Raw genomic sequence first — 24,228 nt, 5'->3', positions numbered from 1 at the left:
CACTCGTCTGTCGTTCATTTCAACCCAACACCATGCCATGCATGATTTCATAAATTTCTATAATGCCACCTCTGCCTCACTTTTTCCCTAAACCGAAAAGCCCAAACACTGCAATCTTTCTTCATAGGGGAGCTGGTCCAGCCCATTCTGGTGGTCCTTTTCCGAACTTTCCCCACCCTACAATATCCTTTTTGAGGATATGTTTTCACTCCCCTAGCATGGAATTTGCATTTTTCGCAGCTGCCACTCTCTGGGTCGACATCATCAAACCGTCTGTTGCGACCCCAAAGACTTGCTCCTGGTCCATTACCCCCAGTTCAGACCCAGTTTGGAGGAGAGGCGTTCCCAAAGACCCTACCCCCCAAAAAAAAACCCAGACACAACAACACGCCATCTGTTCTTGCACTTTCACTTTTATTGCAGCGGTCACTAAAAAGTAGAAATCACCCCACTTCTCCTCTCCCCCCTCAAGCCCTGTTAGTGTTAGTACCCAAAAGCACATATTTAGCCCCCAAAAGGGAGACCACAAACACCCCCACCCCAGTGGCTGTCCAGCTAAAGAGGCACAAAAAAAATAAAACATTTAAGTCGGCCAGTAAACAATTAGTAGAAGCACCTTTGGGGCAATGAGGGTGTTAGGAAATATTTGGGGAGTCCTGATTTAGGAACAACTCGCTTTAAAAATAGCCTGTTCTCTATGGTTAGCTGGGTTAATGGCAGGGATGGGGGAGACGGACCCCCCCTGACTGGGGAATGTAATGAACAAAGCTCGTCTTCCACTCAACACAGTCAAAAGCCTTTTCCAACTTACAGCATCCTCCGGAAATTTTGGATTACAGCTCCTGGCTGGAGATATACTCCAAAATATTGGGGAGGGGCACCAGGTTGGGGGAAGGTGAGGAATTGCTTTTAAAACGGGGTGGAGGGCAAACAAAGTAATATGGCAGCTATCAAAGGGAGTGGAATGAAGGAAGCGTCCTCAGGGTCTAGATTCATGTGTAAGGAAGAAGTTTCACCTTCGTCCTGAAAGGGACATGGCCTCTAAAACAATGGCAGGGGACCACGCTGCCAGTAGTCTGGGTCCCGGGGTTGACCCAGTGTCCAAAGAGACCAGTTAACACACATACATACCCACACGTTCAAAAGATGCCTTGTGGAAGTCGGAAAGGTGTCAAGTAACTTCTGTGTTCGGGTCTCGGGCCACATTCACACCGGGCAGCTAAAAGCGCTAAAAAAAACCCCACTCTAAACAGTCATGGGTTCCCCCAAAGAACTCTGGGAGCTGTAGTTTTTTTTAAGGGTGCTGAGAGTTGTTGATCCTCCTCTCCCAGGGCTACAACTCCCAGAGTTCCCTGGGAAGAGGGCTGATTGTTAAAACTGAAGCTTGTGTGTGTGTGTGTGTGTGTGCGTGTGTGTGTAATAGGGGGTTTCCTAACAACTCTAAGCCCCCTTAACAATCCGCAAATCCCAGGATTCTTCCGGGGAAGCCATATCTGTTTAAAGCGATATCACCGTGGTTTAAATGGTGTGAATGTGGCCCTAGAGTCAAGGTAGCCTGTGCTGAACAAGTGGACTTGGGGCCCAATCCACCGTTTCTAATTTCAGGAGTAAGGCTGCAGAGGCGTTGCCTGAAGGAGCAAATCTTAGAGCCGAGCAGCAAAAAGGCCACCCTATTGCTAGTGTTGGGGTACTGCCTTCGTTTTCCCTGAGGAGGTGTCTGTGCGGGAGAAGAATCCATGGCACGCAGAAGAGCATCAATGTGCCTGGCAAACCGGTCTGTGCGTCTCATATGAATCCTGATGGAGCAGCTTGCAAAGGACAGGTGGCAAGGGAAATATATACGTGCAAGAACTGCCCTGTCTACCAGATTCTGATGGTCCAAGGCCTCTGCTACATGTTGCGGCTATGAAGGCATTCCCGAACCATGTGTGTGCGCGCAGGGGAGCCCCTCTCCTTAAAAACATAAAAAGAAGCAGCCCCTGCCCAACCTCTCTCTCTGCCCCCTTCAAGCTTCCTGGGCCTTCACTCAAGACTCCCAAAATCCATCCGGCACTTGCAAGGTTCTCTCTGCCCTTTTCCAAAGCCACCTCTCCAAAACCACCAGGGCAAATTTTCTCACCACTCACTTCACTCGAGAGACAAGGCACCTTATTTCTTTTGTCAAAAAAAAACAGAAACGGAAACAGAAAACCACCTAGAATTTCCACCCCTCTGCCCCCGCCAAACCCCAGGTCCTCCTCAGAGCTCCGTACAGGTGACGGGCGTCAAGCCGTGGATGAGCAGAGTGGGCCCCAGGTCTGTGGTCAGGATCGCCAGCTGCTCCAGGTAGCGCTCGTACTGCGAGGTGTCGGCCGGGGGGCGCGGGAGGTAGAGGAAGCGCACGGCCGTCTGGCCCCCTTGCTTCAAGAGCAGGTCGTTGACGGAGGCCAAATACTCGTCGGTCACCTGGAAGGTGGCGGCGTTCAGGTAGGTCTCTCTCGCCTGTTTCTCGGGGCAGCCTCCGGCCCCGGAGGGAGGGTCCGGCCTCTCAGGGTCCCCCCGGGGCCCCGCGGCATGCTGGGGGTGGTTGTGGAGGGCCACCACCTGGTCCCACGTGACGATCTTGATGGTGGCCTTGATCCTCAACTTGGTCAAGAGCTCCCTCAGCTTCTCCTCCTTGCTGACCCAGCCCACGTCTCCCGACTCCACGCAGAGGAAGATGCGGAGCCTCGCGGCCTTCCAGGAGCTGACCATGGTAAGAATGCAGGCCATCTGCAGCAGGAAGAGGCTGCAGATGTCCACGTAGGTGGGCGAGTTGGGGCGCAGGAGGTTGAGGGGCCACACGTCGATGTAGTGGCCCTCGAAGCGCCGCTTGGAAGAGGTCGACGAAGACGAGGCCGGCAGGTCCTTCTCCAGAAGGTGGAAGTAGCGTGCCAGGCAGACGTTCTTGTGCATCTTCACCGCGTCGGAGATGATGGCCACGTACTCAGAGGGTCTCAAAGCCCGCTGGCTCTCTGCCTCCCTTACCGGCGGGAAGTGGGCCTGGAGGGCCGGCAGGTCCACGCCGAACTCGTCGTTCTCCCGCGCTTGGCTGAAGGCCGGGTCTTGCAGGAAGTAATCCTCCGGGACGCAGTCGTCGTAGAAGCCAAGGACCAGGGTGTTGGGTTTCATCCCCCCTGGGGAAGAAAAGGCACACACACGCAAGTGGGCTTGGGAGACAGACACCTCGCCAGGTTCAAAGATAGAGCAGAGCAGAGGTTATATTTTCTGAGAATCCTCCGGAAAAACAATCTCTCAAAGGACCTGTTGATGGCATTTTACCACTGTGCTGTTGAGAGTGTGTTAACTTATGGTCTGTGTGTGTGGTTTGGGAGCTGCACGGTCAGGGAAAAAGCAATGCTGTCCAGGGTTGTAAAAACTGCGGAGAGAATAACTGGGTGCACTCTTCCCACCTTGGATCAAATCTATGCTTCCAGGTGCCATAAGAAAGCTGCAGAGATAGCGCAGGATAGTGCGCACCCCGGAAATGATCTCTTTCAGCTTCTGCCTTCTGGAAGAAGGTACAGGGTTATAAAGACTAGGACTAGCCGCCTGAGAAACAGTTTCTACCCAAAGGCGATTTTGGTTTTAAGCGCAGTGTAAGGTAGTCTCTATGGGAGTATATTGTATTTAATTATGGGGTATCAGAGTTTTTAGGGGGCTAACCAGGTTGGGATAGCAGGCTTGTTGGTTTTTGAATGTCTGATGTAATTTTTTTCAATTTCGTTGTTCTGTATGGGACAATGACAATAAAGATTATCGTGTCGTATCGAAAGATAAGAGATTGAAGGATATATTTTGGGGGTGCCTCTAAGTACACAGCTCCTTGTACGGGACTAGGGAGTCTTCTCCCTCTCTTTCTGGGGCCATTGGGAATATTCCCCAATATGAAAATATAAGGAGAGCCGGTTGGGTCAAGCCAATGGCCCACCTGGTCCAGCTTCCTGCTGTCAGAGTGGACAGCCAGCTGTGCATTATGGGAAACCCGCAAGCTGGATACAAGCACGAGAGTACTTTCTCCCTTCCTGAAGTTTCCAGCAGCTGGTATTCAGAACCATCGCTGCCTCTGACTGTGGAGGTGGAGGAGCACAGCCACCGTGACTTACATAGGTCAGTAGTCAACCCATCCTAAAAAGACATAACACGTAAGGAAAAAGGGATGCGGGGGGAGAAGGAAAAGTGCAAGCGTGGGCACCAGCTCCGAGAAGTTGGAAGTTCCTATTTGAACCAGCTGGGATTGAAAGGATTCATGCAGCTTAATGTTTTTTTTTTTAAACTATTTTTAATTCTGAATTTTAAATAGTTGTAACCCGCCTTGGGACTTGCTGGTGATAAATAAAGTATTAACAATAACAATGCTGGTTTGTAGTAAGTAGAAGGGGGTTAGGTGCCTTATATGAGAAGCTAAGAAGAGCGCGGCTGCTGGATCAGCTCAAAGGGGTACTATCCAGCCCACCCTCCTCTTCTCAGGGTGTCCAACCAGATGACTCTTCTGGGGAGACTGCAAGCAGGAGCTGAGCTCAGCAGCAGCTACTCTCTCCATCTGCCATACCCAACAACAGAGATCTGTGGGATGCAGCTGTTAAGAGTGCTGGACTGGGACAGGGTGAGGCCAACACAATACCCATAGCTCTTGGGATTGTAAGCCCATGAGGACAAGGACTGCCTTGTTATGCCTGCTCTGGAAGGCCTTTTTTGGCTGAAGTGAGAGCTACAAATGCTCTAAATCAGATAGATAGATAGATAGATAGATAGATAGATAGATAAATAAATAAGCATCTCTGCCCAGAGGTCCAGCTCCGAGGGTCTTCTGGCGGTTCCCTCCCTGCGAGAAGCGAGGTTGCAGGGAATCAGGCAGAGGGCCTTCTCGGTGGTGGCACCTGCCCTCTCATCAGATGTCCAGGAAATAAACAGCTACCTGACTTTTAGAGGACATCTGAAGGCAGCCCTGTTTAGGGAAGTTTTTAATGTTTGATGTTTTATTCTGGTTTTAGTGTTCTGTTGGGAGCTGCCCAGAGATGGACGGGATATTATTATTATTATTATTATTATTATTATTATTATTATTATTTGCAAGTGAGTGGAATAGAGACCCAGGTCATCCTGGGGCTTTTCTCTCTCTCTCTCTCTCTCTCTCTCTCTCTCTCTCTCTGGCCCCTCTCTTCCTCACCCAAGCCGGTGATCCGGAGGAGGTGCTGCGTTCCTTGGCGGACCGAAGGCGAGAGGGTGAGGTCCACAAATGCCTTGATGCTCAGCTTGTCCACCAGGCTCAGCCAGAAATTGTAGTGGGCTTGGATGGGGTCGGAGGGCATTGTGTCTGCAGAGGGAAAACCACAAAAGGCAGGCAGGAAGTTATCAACAGGAGGGGGACGGAAGAGAAGAGAATGGAGCCAGTTAGAGGCAGCAAGGCCTCTGAAGGACCTCTGAAGGACCAGGTGCGCAGCCGGGGAGTCATTTTGGACTCACAGCTGTCCATGGAGGCGCAGGTCAGTTCCATGTCCAGGGCAGCTGTCTGCCAGCTCCATCTGGTACACAGGATGAGACCTTCCCTGCCCTTGGACTGCTTCAGCAGAGTGGTCCATGCTCTGGTTATCTCCCACTTGGACTACTGCCATGCGCTCTACGTGGGGCTACCTTTGAAGGTGACCCAGAAATTACAACTAATCCAGAATGCGGCAGCTGGACTGGGGACTGGGAGCGGCCGCCAAGACCACATAACACCGGTCTTGAAAGACCTACATTGGCTCCCACTACGTCTCCAAGCACAATTCAAAGTGTTGGCGCTGACCTTTAAAGCCCTAAATAGCCTCAGTCCTGTATCCCTGAAGGAGCGTCTCCACCCCCATCGTTCAGCCCGGACACTGAGGTCCAGCTCCGAGGGCCTTCTGGCGGTTCCCTCCCTGCGAGAAGTGAGGTTGCAGGGAACCAGGCGGAGGGCCTTCTCGGTGGTGGCACCCGCCTTCTCATCAGATGTCAAGGAAATAAACAGCTATTTGACTTTTAGAAGACATCTGAAGGCAGCCCCGTTTAGGGAATTTTTTAATGTCTGATGTTTCATTGTGTTTTTTAATATTATTATTATTATAATTCTACAATGCCTAGCATGCCACAGGTCCTTCGGGGGCTGGATTCACAGACCCGCAGCGCTGAGCGAGCGTAGGACCATCTTTTCCTTGACGTTGGTTTGAGAAGCGGTCTGGACGTCTGCCCCTTGCCCTCCGCTTCCGCCCCGGGTGTCCCTCTTACCCAGGTCCCCGATCTCCACGTGCCCCAGGACAAAGAGACCCCCTTTCTTCAGGTGGTTGATGAACTTCATGAGCTGGGAGCTGCCCCGGGGGTTGGCCACCATCAGGAGGATCTGGGGCCGCCAGAATTTGACGTGGTCCTTCCGTATGTCCAGGAGGAGCAGATACTTCCGGACCTGTTTCGGTGGAAAAGGGGAAAAGTGAGAAGGTGGAGGGGTAGCTGTCAAGTTGTGGAGGACAGCTCCCTGATAATAATAATAATAATAATAATAATAATAATAATAATAATTTACTTATATCCCGCCCTCCCCAGCTGAAGCTCCCAACAGAGCAGTTTAATTCCCCCAGGGAATTGTAGTTCTGCGAGGGGAATAATGGGGGGTCTCAACCCTCAGCACCCTTAATGAAGCAGCGCTCCCAGAATCCTTTGGGGGAAGCCATGATTGTTCAAAGGGGAACCAGAATGCTCTCTGTGGATGGTGGAAGAAGATTGGAAGAAATTTAAAGATTATCTACAGAAATATTGTAAAATTAAGGAATGTTAGAAAGATGTTGGAATGAAGTTACATGGCTTTAGCAGAAATGTTATAAAGAATTAAGTACAATAGATTGTAAATGGATTAAAGGAAATAATAATGTTAGAATTTGTCAAGTTAAATGATAGGACAGAAAATTGAGGAAGATGGAAAGGATTTGCTGAAACAATTAATTGAAGTGGAATACAAAAAAAGGGAGGTGTGAGGAGGTCGCTGAAACAAGCAAAAGAAAGTTAATAACATTGAAAGTATTGGATGTGGGGTTTTTTAAATTGTTTTTGTTTTATTTTTGTTATGTATATGTAGTATTTTTGTCTTTGTATTGTATTGTATGGTTTTGTTATGTTTAATTCTTTTTCTTTTTTTTCTGTAACTTTCAAAACTTTAATAAAGATTATTAAAAAAAACAAAAACAGAATGCTCTCTGTGAGGGGAATAAGGAGGTCTCTCCTCAGAAATCTCAGCACTCTGAACAAGCCCCAGCTCCCAGAATCCTTTGGGGGAAGCCATGACTGTTCAAATTAGTATTATAGTGTGCTCTGTGAGGGGAAGAAGGGGGTCTCATCACGACTCTCAGCTCCCTTCACAAACTTCAGCTCCCAGAATCCTTTGGGGGAAGCCATGGTTGTTCAAAGGGGCACCATAGTGCTCTCTGTGAGGGGAATAAAGGGGTCTCTTCTCAGGAATCTCAGCACTCTGAACAAGCCCCAGCTCCCAGAATCCTTTGGGGGAAGCCATGATTGTTCAAACTAGTATTATAGTGTGCTCTGTGAGGGGAAGAAGGGGGTCTCCTCACAACTCTCAGCTCCCTTCACAAACCAGCTCCCAGAATCCTTTGGGGGAAGCCATGGTTGTTCAAAGGGGCACCATAGTGCTCTCTGTGAGGGGAATAAAGGGGTCTCTTCTCAGGAATCTCAGCACTCTGAACAAGCCCCAGCTCCCAGAATCCTTTGAGGGAAGCCATGACTGCATAGATATATCCAGGGCTTCTTTTTCACACGGAACTTGCCGGAAATCAGTTCTGGCACCTCTCATGTAGGCGCCATTGCCATCCTTGAGAGAACAAGGGAGGTGTTCTTGGCGAGTTCCAGCATCTCTTTTTTACTAGAAAAACAGCACTATATAGTGCTTTGTGTGAGGGGAATAAAAGGGTCTCCTCAGAAATCTCAGTACCCGTAACAAGCCACAGCTCCCAGAATCCTTTGGGGGAAGCCATGTCTGATAGTGTGCTCTGTGAGGGGAATAAGGGGGTCTCCTCACGACTCTCGGCTCCCTTCACAAACTTCAGCTCCCAGAATCCTTTGGGGGAAGCCATGACTGTTTAAAGTGGTATGCTGTAGTACGCTTTTGTGAGGGGAATAGCGGGTCTCCTCACAACGTTCAGCATCTTTAACAAAGTACAGCACCCAGAATACTTTGTGGGACGCCATGACCATCGAAAGTGGTATCATAGCGAGCTCTGTGATGGGACTAGGGGTCTCTTCCTTCAGGAGAAGCCATGACTGTTCAAAGGAGCATCATAGTCCTCTCTGTGAGGGGAATAGGGGTCTCTCCTCAGAAATCTCAGCACCCTGAACAAGCCACAGCTCCCAGAATCCTTTGGGGGAAGCCATGACAGTTTAAATCGGTGCCTTAGTGCTTTAAGTGCACCGGGCAAATGTGGCCACTTGCCACTGCTCCCTCCAGAAGGTCTCAGGTTCAACCCTCAGCATCGCCAAGTGAGGATCAGGAAGGGCCAGTGTCCGAGACCCACAGAGCTGCTGCTGCCAGTCTGTGCAGACAGCACTGAAGGAGGTGGGCCTATGTTCTGACTCAGTGCAAGGCAGCTCCCTCTGCCCCCGAATTTATTTATTAGCTGAATTTTTAGGGGGGGAATTTGAACCCTCGTCTCTCCCAGATCCTAGTCTGAAGCTCTAACCACTATGCAACACCACCACCGGCTATTGGGCAGAGCAGTTGCTCCGCATACAGAAGGCCCATGATGGCATCTCAAGTCTTAAAAACAAGTACAGTGGTGTCTCGCAAGACGAAAAGAATCCGTTCCGCGAGTCTCTTCGTCTTGCGGTTTTTTCGTCTTTCGAAGGAACCCTATTAGCGGCTTAGCGGATTAGCGCTATTAGCGGCTTAGAAAAAGGGGGGGAGCGAAAAAAATCGAAAGACTCGCAAGACGTTTTCGTCTTGCGAAGCAAGCCCATAGGGAAATTCGTCTTGCGAAGCGCCTTGAAAAACAGAAAACCCTTTCGTCTAGCGGGTTTTTCGTCTTGCGAGGCATTCGTCTTGCGGGGCACCGCTGTACAGGGGTATCTCGCAAGACGAATGCCTCGTAAGACGAAAAACGCGCAAGACGAAAGGGTTTTTCGATTTCTGAGTTGCTTCGCAAGACGATTTTCCCTATGGGCTTGCTTCGCAAGACGAAAAGGTCTTGCATGTTTGTTTCCTTTTTCTTACGTCCCAGGCGGCGCGCGGCCGCGCGGATGGGTTGGCGCTGGCGGGAGCCTCGTTTGTGGGCGCCGCTGCCCCTGCCGCCTCGTCGCCTCTCCCTTCCAAATCCTGCGCGCAGCGCCCGTACAGGATAGCCAGCACCAGCAGCGCCATGAGTAGCGCGGCCAAGAGCAGCGCCAGCAGCACGGCGGACTTTTTGCCCACGTAGAAGCCCGAGCGCAACTTGACGGTCATGGTGGCCGGTTGAAAGCGAGGGGGGAGCCTGAGCGACTGAGGAAGAAATTCAGCACAGGATCCGTGCTTCGCAAGACGAGAAAAATCGCAAGACGAAACAACTCGCGGAACGAATTAATTTCGTCTTGCGAGGCACCACTGTAAACTTGAGCCAGGTAACAGGTGACAGAGCAACAATTATGGGCTAGAGGCAGCAAGGTGTGCTGGGAGTTTAGACTGTCCCTGGACGATGTCTGAGAAGGCCCAGGGCTCCCCTGCAGGGAGACACGCAGGTGTAAGGAGGGTACCTGGTGGAAGATGAGGGCCTGGCTGATGTAGCCCCAGGAGGAAGCGGCGGAGCGCAGGTGGATGAAGCCCAGAAGCAACAGCATGAGGCCCAGGCTGCCAGAGGCGCCGGCCGCACTGATGAGGAACATCATCACCAGGCAGGAGACGATGCCCAGGAGGCAGGTGTGCCACGAAAAGACCTGGAAGGTGGGGCTGGGGGAGGGGGAAAGAAAAACAGCGGGGAGGCAGACAGGGGGTGTGCTCAGTACAGAGTCTGGCACCGAGGATGGGGACCCTCAAATGTGGCCCCCCACATCTCCCCATCTGGCCCTCAGTGATATATCCTCTTTACCCTAGCCACGCCCCTTCCTTGGCCACGCCCTCTCTGCCCTGGCCACACCCTCTCCGCATAGGCCACTCCTCTCCCTCAACCACACTCCTTTCAGACAAGGCCACACCCCTTTCTCAGCCACATCTTCTCCCTAGGCCACGCCCCTTCCACGGCACACCCTCAACGCCCAGGCCACACCCCTCTCTGCTCTGGCCACACCCCTCTCTACCGAGGCCACTCCTCTCCCTCAACCACACCCCTTTCTCAGCCACACCCCTTTCTCAGCCACATCTTCTCCACCTAGGTTACACCCATCTCCACCTAGGCCACACCCCTCCCCCAGCCACACCCACAACACCCAGGCCACACCCCTCTCCACATTGGCCACTCCCCTCCCTTGACCACACCCCTTCCAGCACAGACCACACCCCTTTCTGAGCCACACCTTCTCCACCTAGGCCATGCCTCTTCCTCAGCCACACTCTCAACATCTAGGCCACACCCCTCTCTGCTCTGGCCACACCCCTCCCTCAACCACACCCCTTTCAGACAAGACCACACCCCTTTCTCAGCCACACCCTCAACATCCAGGCCACACACCCCTCTGCTCCTACTTTGCACACTTGGCCGTGAACAGCAATAATGCCCCTTGCTTGCCTGAACAGGGAAGAGTGCGCAAGTGTGTTTGTTATAAAGGTTAAAATCCACACCCATTGCCCTGCCCTCTGGCCCCTCCCACCACCGGAATATCCCTCCCCCCCCCCAAAAAAAAGGCAGTGCGTCCCTCGGCAGAAACAGGACCTCCCCTCTCCCCAAAGCAGCCTGGCTCCACCCCCTCCCGGGACACCACACCCACCGGAAATTGGGCGCAGAGGCCCACTCCAGCGCCAAGCAGGCCAGGTCCACGGCGGCATAGGCCACGAGGTAGAAGACGGTGACGATGCTGGCGATGGTGTTCAGCTTCCCGACGAAGAGGACCAGCTGGGAGAGACACCGAGCGGAAAAAAGAGTCAGGGCAGCAGAGGAACCGAGGGGGCTCCAGCTATGGGGCAAGAAAACCCTGTCCTGGCTCTGGCGCTGCCCGAGCCCCCTTCCTGGCATTGGGGTTCACTGGGTCGTCGGGACCAATTTATTCTTTTATCGTTTGATGGGAGACCCGCTCACAGCTTTCCCACCGGAAAGGATTCTGGTGTAGGTGGGCCACTGGCCTGATCCAGAATGCTATTATTATTATTATTATTTATTAATTTTGTATACCGCTCAGTACCCGCAGGTCTCTTACACTCTTACAACTGCGAGCCGCCAAAAGGCAGGATAAAAATGATTCTATTATACCAGTCTTTCTCTGGAGCCACCCCATGTTTAGGAAAGTTTTTAACGTTTGATGTTTTATCATTTTTTTTATAATACAGCGGTACCTCGGGTTAAGTACTTAATTCGTTCTGGAGGTCCATTCTTAACCTGAAACTGTTCTTAACCTGAAGCACCACTTTAGCTAATGGGGCCTCCCGCTGCTGCTGCACCTCCGGAGCACAATTTCTGTTCTCATCCTGAAGCAAAGTTCTTAACCTGAAGCACTATTTCTGGGTTAGCGGAGTCTGTAACCTGAAGTGTATGTAACCTGAAGCGTATGTAACCCAAGGTACCACTGTATTCTGCTGGGAGCCGCCCAGAGCGGCTGGGGAAACCCAGCCAGATGGGCAAGGTATAAATAATCAATTATTATTATATTATTATTGATATCCAGTTGCTTTGGACTACACCTCCCGAACAGCAGCTGATGGTCCACAGCACCTGGAAGGCTCTAGGCTAGTTTATATATTTTTAAAATCCCTTGCTCAAAGGCCACCTCACTCTATAACTGAATAGCTGCAGATTCCTGCATTGCAAGTGGGCTGGACTCAATGACCCCCCGAGCCCCTCCTAGATAGATTCTATGAATCTATGAAACTGCAGCTAGGACCGCTGCTCCCCTGTCTTGCCCTTCAGTGTCTATGCCAGGGGTCAGCAAACTTTTTCAGCAGGGGGCTGGTCCACTGTCCCTCAGACCTTGTGGATGGCCGGACTATATGTTGGAAAAAATAAATAAAAATGAACGAATTCCTATGCCCCACAAATAACCCAGAGATGCATTTTAAATAAAAGGACTCATTCTACTCATGCAAAAACACCAGGCAGGCTTCACAAATTACCCAGAGATGCATTTTAAATAAAAGCACACATTCTACTCATGTAAAAACACACTGATTCTCAGACTGTCTGCAGGGCGGATTTAGAAGGCGATTGGGCCATATCCGGTCCCCCAGGCCTTAGTTTGCCTACCCATGATCTATGCCCTTCCTGTTTTCTCATTTTCCAATGTTGGCCGGGACAGAGCAGCTCTGGGGTTCCCCTGAGCGGCACAGGGTTGAAGGGGAAGGAGGAAAAGAGGAGAACGTACCTGCACAAGCGCCCAGGTGTAGAGGACGGCCACCCACGGGTTGCCCCCTTTGGAAACAATCTTTGCCGGAGCCAGGACGATTCCTGCCGTGAAAAGGCAACAATGGGAACTTCGGCGAGGGAAGGCGGGCTTGGGGAGACGAGAGGGGAACACCTGTGGATCCTCTCCATATGTTTCTGGACTTCCAACTCCCCTCAGCCACCAGGCAGGGACGACGGTGGGAGTTGTAGCGCCCGGTGGGAGTTGTAGCGCAGCGGCACCCGGAGAGCTATGGGTTCCCCCTGCACTCATGTAAAGGGATTTTTCTGGAGGGGAAGGACTCACCAAACAGGTCGTCCTTTGCCAGGGCGTGGAGGATCCGCGAGGCACCGATGAGGTTGCTCATCGATGCCGAGAGCGACGCAGAGTAGATGCCGATCAACACGAAGGGGGGCCATACATTGATAGCCCGGAAGAAGCCGTAGTCCCCCTTCAGCAGAGCCCTGCGGGGTAGTCCCAATACGTAAGAACACAAGTTGCAAGTGCCACACAATGCCCATTCCGCCTTTGTAAGAAATCAAACTTTCACCTAGACTTTGGAACTCCCCGCCAATTGACACTGAATTCTATTTCCGGCGCCTGCTGAAAACATTTCGCTTCAGGGAAGCCAACCTAGAAGTTTCAATCTGGTGTCCAGCTTATCGCTGATTTAATTTTTAAAAATGTTTTAAACGGATTATTTATTAATAATTATTAAATATTAAATTTGTATAGCACCCTTCATCTGAAGATTACAGTGCAGCTCACAACATAAAAATACAAAATGAGGATGCAAAATTCACAATAAAAGACAAACAAAACGATATCCCGCCCTCCCACAAACACACTTAAAAAGTCATGGTTGAAGGGCGCCTAAAGATATATAATGAAGCCAAACCTCCCCAGGGAGAGCATTCCACAAACGGGGAGACACCACAGAAAAGGCCCCTTATTTTGTTGCCAACCCCCGGACCTCTCATGGGGGAGGCACACGAAGGATGTCCTCAGAAGATGATCTCAGGGTCGGGTCAGTTCATATCGGGAGAGGCGGTCCTTGAGGTATTGCGGCCCTGAGCCATTTAAGGCTTTATAGGTCAAAACCAGCACTTTGAAACCTAATTGGCCGGCAGTGCAGTCGGGGCACAAATTTCTTCCTATATATATAGAAATGCAAGGGTGTCGTCACGCTCTGCAGTTGGCATGAGGCCATGCTAACTGCAGCGCGACGAACCTCAGGCAGGCCCAAGCGAGCTGTTTAATGGGGAGGGAGGGAGGCTCTGTGACGCTTCCCACTCCTGGAAAGGGGTGGGGCTTGGGGAAGGAAGGGAGGGGCTTGGAGTGAGCTGTGTGGGAGATAGGAGAGGGGGTCAGTGAGGTGTAAAGGGAGGGGGGGATTTGTCATTTGTTGGGGAAGGGTAAAGGGGTATTAGTGGGACCTGCCCCTAGCAAAATATTTATTTGCTTTATTTTACTTCATAAAGTCCATACGCCGCTCAATAGTTGAAGCCACCGAAGCCGATTTGCAAATAAACTACCACCCACCTCTCACAGGTGAAGCTGGTCATGAAGAAGAGGAGGAAATAGATGACAAAAGTGTAGACCACGGCAATGATGGTCCCTTTCGGGATGGAGCTGCTGGCGTTTTTGAGTTCCCCTATTTTTTAAAAAAGAGAGGTGGGAACAGCTGCTGCTTTGAGGCAAGTTGGGATTTTGGTTTTGCATTCCCCACCCCTCTCGTTTTTGTCATATACAGTGGTGCCTCGCAAGACGAAAAGAATCCATTCCGCGAGTCTCTTCGTCTAGCGGTTTTTTCGCTTTGCGAAGCAAGCCCATTGACGGCTTAGCGGATTAGCGCTATTAGCGGATTAGCGGCTTTTAGCGGCTTAGCGGATAAGCGGCTTAGAAAAAGGGGGGGAAAGGAAAAAGACCCGCAGGAACTCGCAAGACATTTTCGTCTTGTGAAGCAAGCCCATAGGAAATTCGTTTTGCGAAGCACCTCCAACACAGAAAACTCTTTCGTCTAGCGAGTTTTCCGTCTTGCGAGGCATTCGTCTTGCGGGGCACCACTGTACTGGAAATTAACAAAACTACGTTTTTAAAAAAGGCTCTCCTTGCAAAATGGGCGAAGGATCCCAAGTGCCCGGGCACGAGAAAGGAGGGCATGCGCCCCCAAAACCCACCTCCTGCCGCCCCCCTTGCCCCGACCCAACCCTCCAAAAACCTCACCTGACATGTTGGACCCGGCCATGATGCCTGTGCAGCCGTTGAACATGACGGCGAAGACGGTGGCGAAGGACATGATGTTGTTGGTGGTGTAATCGCGAGAGTACATGGCTGCGGAGGGAGAGAACCGTGTTCGTAGAAGACACACACAATGTATGCGCTCGCACAACTGCTTCGATCAGCGAGACTGGCACTTTCACATTGTGCCACACAATGCCCTCACCGCATCTGCAAGAACCAGGGCGTTTAGTGTGGCGGCACCAACACTCTGGAACCCCCTGCCCATTGATATTTGGCAGGCGCCTTCGCTGCATTACTTTTCTACCTGTCCACAGACTGTCTGGCCAGAGTGGCGCATGCTCTGTTTATCTCCCGCTTGGACTACTGCCATGTGCTCTACGTGGAGCTACCTTTGAAGGTGACCCGGAAACTGCAATTAATCTAGAATGCGGCAGCTAGACTGGGGACTTAGAGCAGCCGCCGAGACCACATAACACCGGTCCTGAAAGACCTACATTGGCTCCCAGTACGTTTCCGAGCACAATTCAAAGTGTTGGTGCTGACCTTGAAAGCCCTAAACGGCCTTGGCCCAGTATACCTGAAGGAGCGTCTCCACCCCCATCGTTCAGCCCGGACACTGAGGTCCAGCTCCGAGGGCCTTCTGGTGGTTCCCTCACTGCAAGATGTGAGGTTACAGAGGGCCTTCTTGGTGGTGGCGCCCTCCCTGTGGAACACCCTCCCATCAGATGCCAAGGAAATAAACAACTATCCGACTTTTAGAAGACAGCCTTGCTTAGGGAAGCTTTTAATGACTGATGTTTTAATGTATTTTTAATCTCTTGTTGGAAGCCGCCCAGAGTGGCCCAGCCAGATGGAAGGGGTATAAATAATAAATTATTATTATTATTATTATTATTATTATTATTATTATTCTTTTGGCATCTGTGGAAGGCATTCCGCCTGCCCGGTTGCTCAGAAAGTTTGCAGGAGTTTCTATTTGTTTCCTTTTTGCTTTTAGCTCTCTGTACATTTGCCTGCTTGGCGAAGTTCTGCTCTGGGCCTCCTCCCTCGGTCGTTCTGCACACGCCGTAGCCTTACCATACATGTTATCCCTGAGCGTGGAGACATTGAACCCGGTGAAGGAGGCGTTGAAGCTGTGGTTCCCGTCCCGGGAGACCGCGATCTCCCGGGGCGACACGGCGAAGAAGCTGGCGAAGATGGAGATGAGGACAGCGTTGACCACCAGGAAGATGAAGAAGGCCGCCCGGGAGTAGATGTGGGACCCCACCAGACAGACCAGGAGGCAGACCAGGAGGACGACCGAGCCGTAGAGGAAGCTGTAGAGGTAGCCCTGGGGGAGAGCCTTTGCCCCGGGAGGGTCGGATCCGTCTTCAGGCATTGGGGAAGGGAGGCAGGGAGGTTAGGAATCACAGAAACACAGAACTGTGGATTCATAAGGGGGATCCCCAAAGGTTATCCAGCCCAACCCACTGCCATGCAGGAATTTCAGCTGATAATCTCGTTGTTTTGTTCTTTCGTAAACGGCTTTGAGGTTGTTTCTTTCCCCCGCCAATCAAGCAGAATATAAATTGCACGACATAAACACTGTATTTTCCGCTCTATAAGACGCACTTTTTCCCTCCTAAAAAGTAAGGGGGAATGTGTGTGCGTCTTATGGAGTGAATGCCGGCTGCGCGGCTATCCCAGAAGCCAGAACAGTGAGAGCGAACGCTGTGCAGCGCTCCCTCTTGTTGTTCTAGCTTCGCCGTGCGACGCCTCTTCAGGGCACGGGGAGCCTACGGGCAAAAGCCTGGGATAGCCGCGCTCCCTTCAAAGAGCTGCACGGAGCGCGTGTGCGGCTCTTGGGGGCTTATCCCTCCTTGCTTCTCACAGCTCGTGAAAGGGAGCCCTGAGCTGAGCCCGGGATGCATACAGGCTCTGCTCAGCGCTTCCTTTAAATAATTTTTTCCCCTTGCATTCCCCCTCTAAAAACTACACACATCTTATGGTCAGGTGCGTCTTATGGAGCGAAAAATACGGTAAACACCCCTCGCTCGTCTTGACACCCACCTGCTCCGAAGTCGTCCAGAATGGCTTCCACCAGCCCAAGGACATAGACGCCGCAAGCGCAGACATTAGCCAGGTAGAACATGAGCCCAATGCTGCCGCCAAATTCGGGGCCCAGGGTCCGACTGATCATGACTGAAAGCGGCCGGGTTGGGGAGGGAGAGGAGGGTTGTCAGTTAAGGCAAAGTTTCGAAAGAGGAGAAGTTGAGAAACCGCCACCCTCCCAAACTCACAGAGGATGAGCGTAGCTGTGGAGCCTCCATGTACAAGCGAAGTCTACCTCCAATTACCAGGCGGCATGGAGCAGGAACTAGCGAGGGCCGACCCCATTCGGACCACAATTCAAGGGCCTCTTTCTGGGATGGTCAGAGTTGGAGCAATTTCGGGTGGGATGGGGGGGCAGAAAGAACAAGACCTTTATCGTAGTTCCAAGAGTTTCAGAGCGGCATGCACCGCCTTTGGGAATTTGGAAAAAGCTTGCCAGTTCTTTAAATGCTTGCGGGATCAGGCCCATCTACTCCAGCAACCTGTTCTCACAGATAAGTGGAGGCAGAGCGTAGACCAGGCTTCCTCAACCTCGGCCCTCCAGATGTTTTGGGACTACAACTCCCATCATCCCTAGCTAACAGGAGCAGTGGTCAGGGATGATGGGAATTGTAGTCTCAAAACAATCTGGAGGGCCGGGTTTGCCTATGCCTGGCATAGAGAAATCCTGGCCACTAGCCACCGACAGCCTCTCTCCTCCTCCTCCATGAATTCGCCCAATCCTGAAGCCATCCAGGTTGGCGGCCATTGCTGCACCTCCTGTGGCAGGGAGTTCCATAGTTTAACTGTGTGCCGCATGAATAGATAAAAAAACAAAAGAGGAATGTAAATGGGTAAAACTGATGGTAATTGCAGCCAGGCAGGTTATAGTGAGTAACTGGGAAAATGCAGAAGAGCTAGGGGTGAACCAATGGAGGAAAAAACTGAATAATGTTTTAGAATACCTGACTGTGAAGATACATAGAATGAAAGGGCTTAAGGGCATTGAGAAAGAGGAGGATTGGTTTGAGAAGATATTGAATTATTTGAGTAGGTTTGAACAATTTGGGGCAATTAAAATGTTAAAATTTAAGTAAACTTTGTGGAGAGAGGAGTGTTAAGATATATAAAGGTAAAGGGACCCCTGACCATTAGGACCAGTCGTGACCGACTCTGGGGTTGCGGCGCTCGTCTCGCTTTATTGGCCAAGGGAGCCGGTGTCCAGTTTCCGGGTCATGTGGCCAGCAGGACTAAGCCGCTTCTGGCGAACCAGAGCAGCGCACGGAAACGCCGTTTACCTTCCCGCCGGACTGGTACCTATTTATCTACTTGCACTTTGACGTGCTTTTGCACTACTAGGTTGGCAGGAGCAGGGACCGAGCAACGGGGGATTCAAACCGCCAACCTTCTGATCGGCAAGTCCTAGGCTCTGTGGTTTAACCCACAGCGCCACCCGCGTCCCGTTAAGGTATATAGAAGTGTACATAAGGTTGATTTGAATATGATATTATTGAATATGTATATTATTGAATATTTATACCTAATGTATCAGATGCCTGGGGGGTTTCACTGCTTGTGTTTTGGTGCTTGTTAAAATAAATAAATATATTATTTTTTAAAAAATATTATTATTTTTTAAAAAATATTATTATTTTTTAAAAAATATTATTATTTTTTGCTTTCTCCCACCCGCCCACTCTCCCCCCTTGCTCCACCCAAGATCAACCGAAGTGCGTCAAATTGCCCCCCCCCCAAAAGGATACAGTAAGCCCCGCCTGCCTGGACCGCTCCATTGGTGGAGATGGCACAGACGGACAGTACGGTCAAGGAAATGATGACATAGGCCACCAACAACATAAGGAGAGACTGCAGGAAGCCTGCGTGGCCGATGACAAACCCTGCGTGGAGACACAGATCAAGGTCAGGTTTTGTTTTCTTTATAAAAGGGGGGGGGTGCAGAGAAGGACAGCCGCCTTGGTGCCTCTCGAACCCAGAGCCCGACTCACCCACACGCATGAAGACCACGATGCTGAACATGGAGAGGACCGTGGGGACGATGACCCCGAAGAACGTCGACAGCTGCCGGGCCGGGTCGTGGTGGGAGCTCCCCGTGGCCGACCCCGCCACCCCCACCACCAGGGGGGCCTCTTCCTGGCCGCCCCCTGGCATGTCGCCCTCGCTAGAGACCCGGAAGAGACGGTAGCTGAGCAGAGGGGAGCTCTCTGTAGACATGGCCTGGGGGGGCAGCAAGCTCCCCGGTTTATCTAGGGGGGCAGAAAACAGGAAGGGTGGGGAGAAAGAGAGAGAGAGAGAGAGAGATATTAGCTGCAGCAGTTGTAACCATCAGCTCCAATCGCTGGATCAGGCCAAAGGCCCATCTTATTATGATTTTTTAATATAATTTTTATTAAGTTTTCCATATTTTATTACATTTCCATATCAAAAAATAATAGTTCACGACTTAAGACATTGCTTAAATAAAGCATCGGCCTCCTTCCTTCCCTCTAGCCGACTTCCATATCTCATTACCAATTTCTCCACATTCCTAAATCCACTTTTTTACCTTAAATCAATCTTTTAACAATCGCCTACTTCTAAGTAAACCAGCTCCTTCATTTCCCATTACCAAACATTTCAACTTAAACCTACAAACGTATTCAACCGTTTGCAATTTTCTTTCATACAGAGTATAAATTTGCCTCGGTCCTTTTGGAACAAATCATCACAGCCATTCCGAATCTTCTCCGTCAGCTTCGCCAGCTCCACGTATTCGACCATCTTTACTTGCCAATCTTCCAATGTGGGGAGTTCTTGTTGCTTCCATTTCTGGGCCAGAAGTATTCTTGCGGCCGTTGTTGCACACATGAACAGATTTACATCTTTCATTTCGATTTCCTCAATTAACCCCTACAGGAAAGCCTCTGTTTCTTTGCTGAAATTACACTTAAAAATCTTTTTCAATTCATTATATATGGTATCCCAAAAGGCTTTAATCTTGGAACATGTCCACCACATATGCAAGAAATTTCTTGCCAATGGCCCATCTTAGTCCAGCATCTTGTTATCACATTAGCCAACCAAATGTGCATTACAGTGGTACCTTGGTTCCCTAAAGCCGAAAACCCAGAAGTTCCGTTTTTCGGAAGCCGAACGTCCGATGTGGCTGTCGGCTATAGTTTCCGGGGCGTCTGCACCCATCAGAAGCTGTGCCTTGGTTTCAGAAGTCAAGCGGACTCCCGGGACGGATTAAGTTTGGCGCTTTTGCTATTTATTTTGCATTTTTGTTTTTTGAGGCTTTTCCGGTTAATTTGTTTTTTACGACTGTGTGGAACCCAGTTCAGCTATTGATTGATTGATTGATTGATTGATTGTGTGTGACTGCGGAAATGGATAAAAGCCCCCCCCCCAACAATGACTATCTTCCGCGCAGGTAAGGAAAAAAATAATAACTTTAATTTCTATCATCTACAATACTGCCTTGTTTATTTTATAGTGCAGTACACTGATTATTTCTTTCATTTTATGGATCAATGGTCTCGTTAGAGAGTAAAATTCATGTTGCACTGCTGTTTTCAAAAGTCTGGAAGGGATTAATCGGTACAGCATGAGACTCTTACTCTCAGGGACATGGGTTCGAGTTCCGGGTTGGGCAAAAGTTTGCTGCATTGCAGGGGGGTTGGACTAGGTGACCCTAACTCAACAATCCTAAGATTCTATGGATCCGAGGCCAAGAGACCTCTACTCCTCTGCGAATTTGCCAAACCCCATTTTAAAGCCATGCAGGTCAGTGGCTACCCCTGCTTCTGTCATGTGGGAGTGAGTTCCATAGGTTAACTCTGCATGCCAAGCAGGAGCTCTGCCCCTGAACTACACAGGCCCGTTCCTCAAGGAAAGGTGTGTTGGGGGGGGGTAGGTGCTGGAACAGGGAGGGTCCTTGGGGGGGCTTGGGGGAGACTGCTGGGCCCCACGACCCACGGGCATGGAAGCAAGCTCATTCGTGGATCCTCTTTGGGACCATTCAGCGGTGAGCACAGAATCATAGCTTTGTTGTTGAGGCGTCCCCAAAGGTCATCCAGCCCAACCCCCCACAATATAGGAATCGCAGTTGAAGAACCCTTGACAGGCGGCCGTCCGACCTCCGAGGAAGGGGAGTCCACCACCTTCTGAATAAGGAAATTGGTGCATGCTCAGAGGAGCCCATGTGTCTATTGTTGCACAACCAGGACAAAAACAAGTTATTATTCTTATTTATTCAATTGAAATAAATTGACCCCTAACCATTAGATCCAGTCGTGGCCGACTCTGGGGTTGCGGCGCTCATCTCGCTTTCCTGGCCGAGGGAGCTGGCGTACAGGTCATGTGGCCAGCAGGACTAAGCCGCTTCTGGCAAACCAGAGCAGCGCACGGAAACGCCGTTCACCTTCCCGCTGGAGCAGTGCCTATTTATCTACTTGCACTGGTGTGCTTTCAAACTGCTAGGTTGCAACTGATCATACACAGCCCTTTATCCAAAGATCCCAATATTAAGAGCGTAGTTCATGCAGCATAACACTGAATAGCATAACACAGGGCATAATAATAAAATAATCGCAATAACAGTGGGTTAAATTTTTTTTATGGAGGGTGGGCAGAGGGGCGTTCAACCAACTCCCGTTAAAAAAATTATACGAGGGAGGACAGGAAAACCAGGTTATAATTTGTAAACCCCCCCCAAAAGAGAGATGTGGTAAAAAGCACCCCTGATTCTAGATCAGGAGTGATCCCTTCCTAAACTCTCCCCCCCCCCCCGGGAATCTGGCTGACCAAGCTTGGGGGGGGGGAGAGAAAGATTTGGGAAGGGCATCCTGAGAGCAGAGATTTTCCCATCAAGCCAAGGGGCGCAGCGGGGCCCCTTATCAGCTCCAGGGTGATGCTGAGCCGGGGACCCGATCCTCGCAGGGACCCAGGAGTCCGAGCCAGCCTCAGCTCTCCCTCCCAGCCTTTCTCCTCCCCGCCCCCTCTCTCCCGAAGAACCCAGGCGTCCTGGCTCCATCCCCCGGGGGGTGGGTGGGGCCCCCGCTTCCTTGCAACACCCCACCCCCCACCCCGGAGGGACCCAGGCGTCCTGCCCCCCCCCCACCGCGCACCGACCTGGCAGCAGCCCCGGGAGGCGACATGGATCTTCGGCCGGACCGGCTCCAGCGCCGGGCGGGTCACGGGCTCTTCATGTGACCGGCCCGGCCCGGCTTCCTCCTCCTCCTCCTCCTCCCGGGATGCGATTGCATCCGCCGCCGCCGCCGTGAGCTCAGATCCTGCCCGGGAGGAGCCTCGAGGAAAATGAGGAGGAGGAGGAGGAAGGCGGAAACAGCTGCAACCCCCCCCCCCAAAAAAAAGAAAAAGAAAAAGGCCGGACAGGCTTGACACGCGTCGACCCACTAACCCGGATCCGCGCCACCCACCGTTCTCACGTTACGCGTGTACACGGGAGGCCGAGGAGCGCCGCGCCTCTTGCCTCCCCCGGACAAAGGAAAGGGCTTGCCTTCCTGGGCTGCCCTGTTTATGCACAGCAACCGGATTTCTTGCAAGGGCAGACACGTGTTTTGGGGGTTGGGTGGGGACGGGCGGGTTGCGTGGCTGGAAAAAGCCGGCCCTGGGGCTGGTTCTCTGCCTGCCTACCCAGGGCGTGTGTTTGCGTGTTCGCCTTCTTCCTAACATTTGTCACCCTGGGCCTGAGCCTCTGGCAACAGAGATTTCTTTTAAGAGTGTTTTTGTTAAGTTTTGCCCATTATAACCCAAACAGGCAAATGCATGTTGCAGGAACCCCCCCACCCCAATCATTCTGTTTGTATAAACTTCACACACACACACACACACGCCACATTTCTGTTATAAATTCATAGAAAAATAGAAAATCAATCATACATCGGATTTGCACTGTTTCATTTTATTTTTACTCCATATGACAAGAACTAACAAAGGAGGGTGACTTAGTCCTGGTCAGCCATAATCCCTTCACTGTCTCAGCACATACACAGGAGCCCTGCCCATACCAACCCTGATGATCCCAGACAGAAGACAATCAAGATCACAAAGAACTTGCATATGGGAGTGGATTCAACATGGACTGAAACAAAGGACAATGATCAGATCTTCCCTCAGGGGGCAGGAAACTGTGGGGAGGGGGGAAAGGAGGAACCAGCCAGGTGACAAGACACTCAAGTTACCACCAACTCCTCCCTCAGCCCCTCCTTTCTGTAATGTATGCCTCCCTCAACCCCTCCTTTCTGTAATGTATGCATGATGTTTCTGGGGGTGGGCTAGACCTAGAGGAGGGGAATTTCAAAAGTTTTTATAAGACCTTGCACACTATTCTTCTGGGTCTTTCCTCTCTCCTGCACGTGAGGGGAATACCCTGTTGCAACAGTTCAATAAAGGCCAAGCCTACAGGCTGCTGTTTTGCTCCAAGTTATCCTGGTTGGTGTCTTTGTTTTGTCCAAGGGAGCCCTCGGATTTTTCCGGTAACAGTTTGGCGACCATGCTCAGGGACACTTGGTTCTCCTGCAAAGGTGAGAGGGGAGATAGTGGGGATCGGGCGCCACTGGGCAACCTTAGCCCAGGGATCCTTCTTTCTCTCCCTGCTTCCTCTTTGCGGGCGGTAATCAATCGTCACCAAAAGCCCAACCAGGGGGAGCAAAGGCGAGGTCAAGCCGGCTAAGGGGAAAGGATCCCGGGATCCGCGGGGGACATCTTCAAACGTGAGTATGGTTTGAAGTAAATACATTGGGAGGGGGGTGGAGAAGCAGCGTCCTCACGACAGCCAGACTTTCCTTCTTTCATTTCCGACGTTCCCTCTCGGGGTCGGCCAGGAACGTTCAGCTTTATCCTTTTCTCCCCCGATCCTCCCCTTTCGGAAAGTGGCCAGGGAGGTCGCGGAACTTTACTGTCTGACGTTCCCTCTCGGGGTCGTCCAGGAACGCCAAAACCTTTCCCTTTCTCTCCCCCCAATTTCTTACGCGGAACGTGTCCGGGGAAATTGTGGTACTTTTACTGTTTTCCGACGTTCCCCCTCGGGGTCGTCCAGGAACGTCTTAATCTCTCTATCCCTTTTCTCCCCCGTTTTCCGTCTTGGAATTGAGTCCGGGAAAGCGTGGCTCTTTACCGTTTTTCTCTGACGTCCCTCTCTCGGAGTCGTCCAGAGGCGTCCTTCAAAGCACTCTCTCTCCTCTCTCTCTCCTCTTTCCCTTTCTCTCCCCCCAATTTCTTACGCGGAACGTGTCCGGGGAAATTGTGGTACTTTTACTGTTTTCCGACGTTCCCCCTCGGGGTCGTCCAGGAACGTCTTAATCTCTCTATCCCTTTTCTCCCCCGTTTTCCGTCTTGGAATTGAGTCCGGGAAAGCGTGGC

The 24,228-nt window shown here is 51.2% G+C and overlaps 1 protein-coding gene and 3 long non-coding RNA genes across 6 annotated transcripts in view; 2 read left to right on the top strand and 2 right to left on the bottom strand.

Annotated features, from left to right (window-relative positions):
* The window catches only part of LOC307202381, a 50,645-nt gene extending 46,858 nt beyond the window's left edge, over nt 1–3,787 (top strand). The window contains exon 2 of the long non-coding RNA XR_013832870.1: nt 3,617–3,787. This is a non-coding gene — a long non-coding RNA (uncharacterized lncRNA). The remainder of the gene's footprint in view (nt 1–3,616) is intronic.
* Nucleotides 396–22,412, bottom strand: SLC12A9 (solute carrier family 12 member 9). Of its 3 annotated transcripts, none has more exons than XM_079951810.1 (14): nt 22,284–22,412; nt 18,852–19,109; nt 18,609–18,743; nt 16,825–16,956; nt 15,853–16,143; nt 14,758–14,865; nt 14,074–14,185; nt 12,838–12,995; nt 12,514–12,596; nt 10,930–11,054; nt 9,763–9,955; nt 6,265–6,439; nt 5,189–5,335; nt 396–3,155 (listed from the first exon to the last, which is right to left on the bottom strand). In XM_079951810.1, exons 2-14 carry the CDS (start codon nt 19,075–19,077, stop codon nt 2,239–2,241), a joined length of 2,802 nt encoding a protein of 933 aa, XP_079807936.1. In that variant the 5' UTR covers nt 19,078–19,109; nt 22,284–22,412; the 3' UTR covers nt 396–2,238. The 3 variants fall into 3 exon arrangements, with proteins under 3 accessions (XP_079807936.1, XP_079807935.1, XP_079807934.1); XM_079951809.1 differs by lacking the exon at nt 22,284–22,412 and adding an exon at nt 21,124–21,181; XM_079951808.1 differs by lacking the exon at nt 22,284–22,412 and adding an exon at nt 20,982–21,045.
* On the bottom strand, nt 10,142–10,830 carry LOC307202365. The gene is made up of 3 exons (XR_013832853.1): nt 10,595–10,830; nt 10,252–10,310; nt 10,142–10,217 (listed from the first exon to the last, which is right to left on the bottom strand). It is a non-coding gene; the product is annotated as an uncharacterized lncRNA (long non-coding RNA).
* On the top strand, nt 18,660–19,986 carry LOC307202368. The gene is made up of 2 exons (XR_013832856.1): nt 18,660–18,765; nt 19,532–19,986. It is a non-coding gene; the product is annotated as an uncharacterized lncRNA (long non-coding RNA).
* Nucleotides 22,413–24,228: the final 1,816 nt, after the last annotated feature.

Source organism: Podarcis cretensis (assembly GCF_951804945.1).
Source record: "Podarcis cretensis genome assembly, chromosome: 13".
Classification (NCBI taxonomy): domain Eukaryota; kingdom Metazoa; phylum Chordata; class Lepidosauria; order Squamata; family Lacertidae; genus Podarcis; species Podarcis cretensis.
Note: the sequence above shows the minus strand (reverse complement) of the source record. Positions and strands in the feature narration are given on the sequence as shown.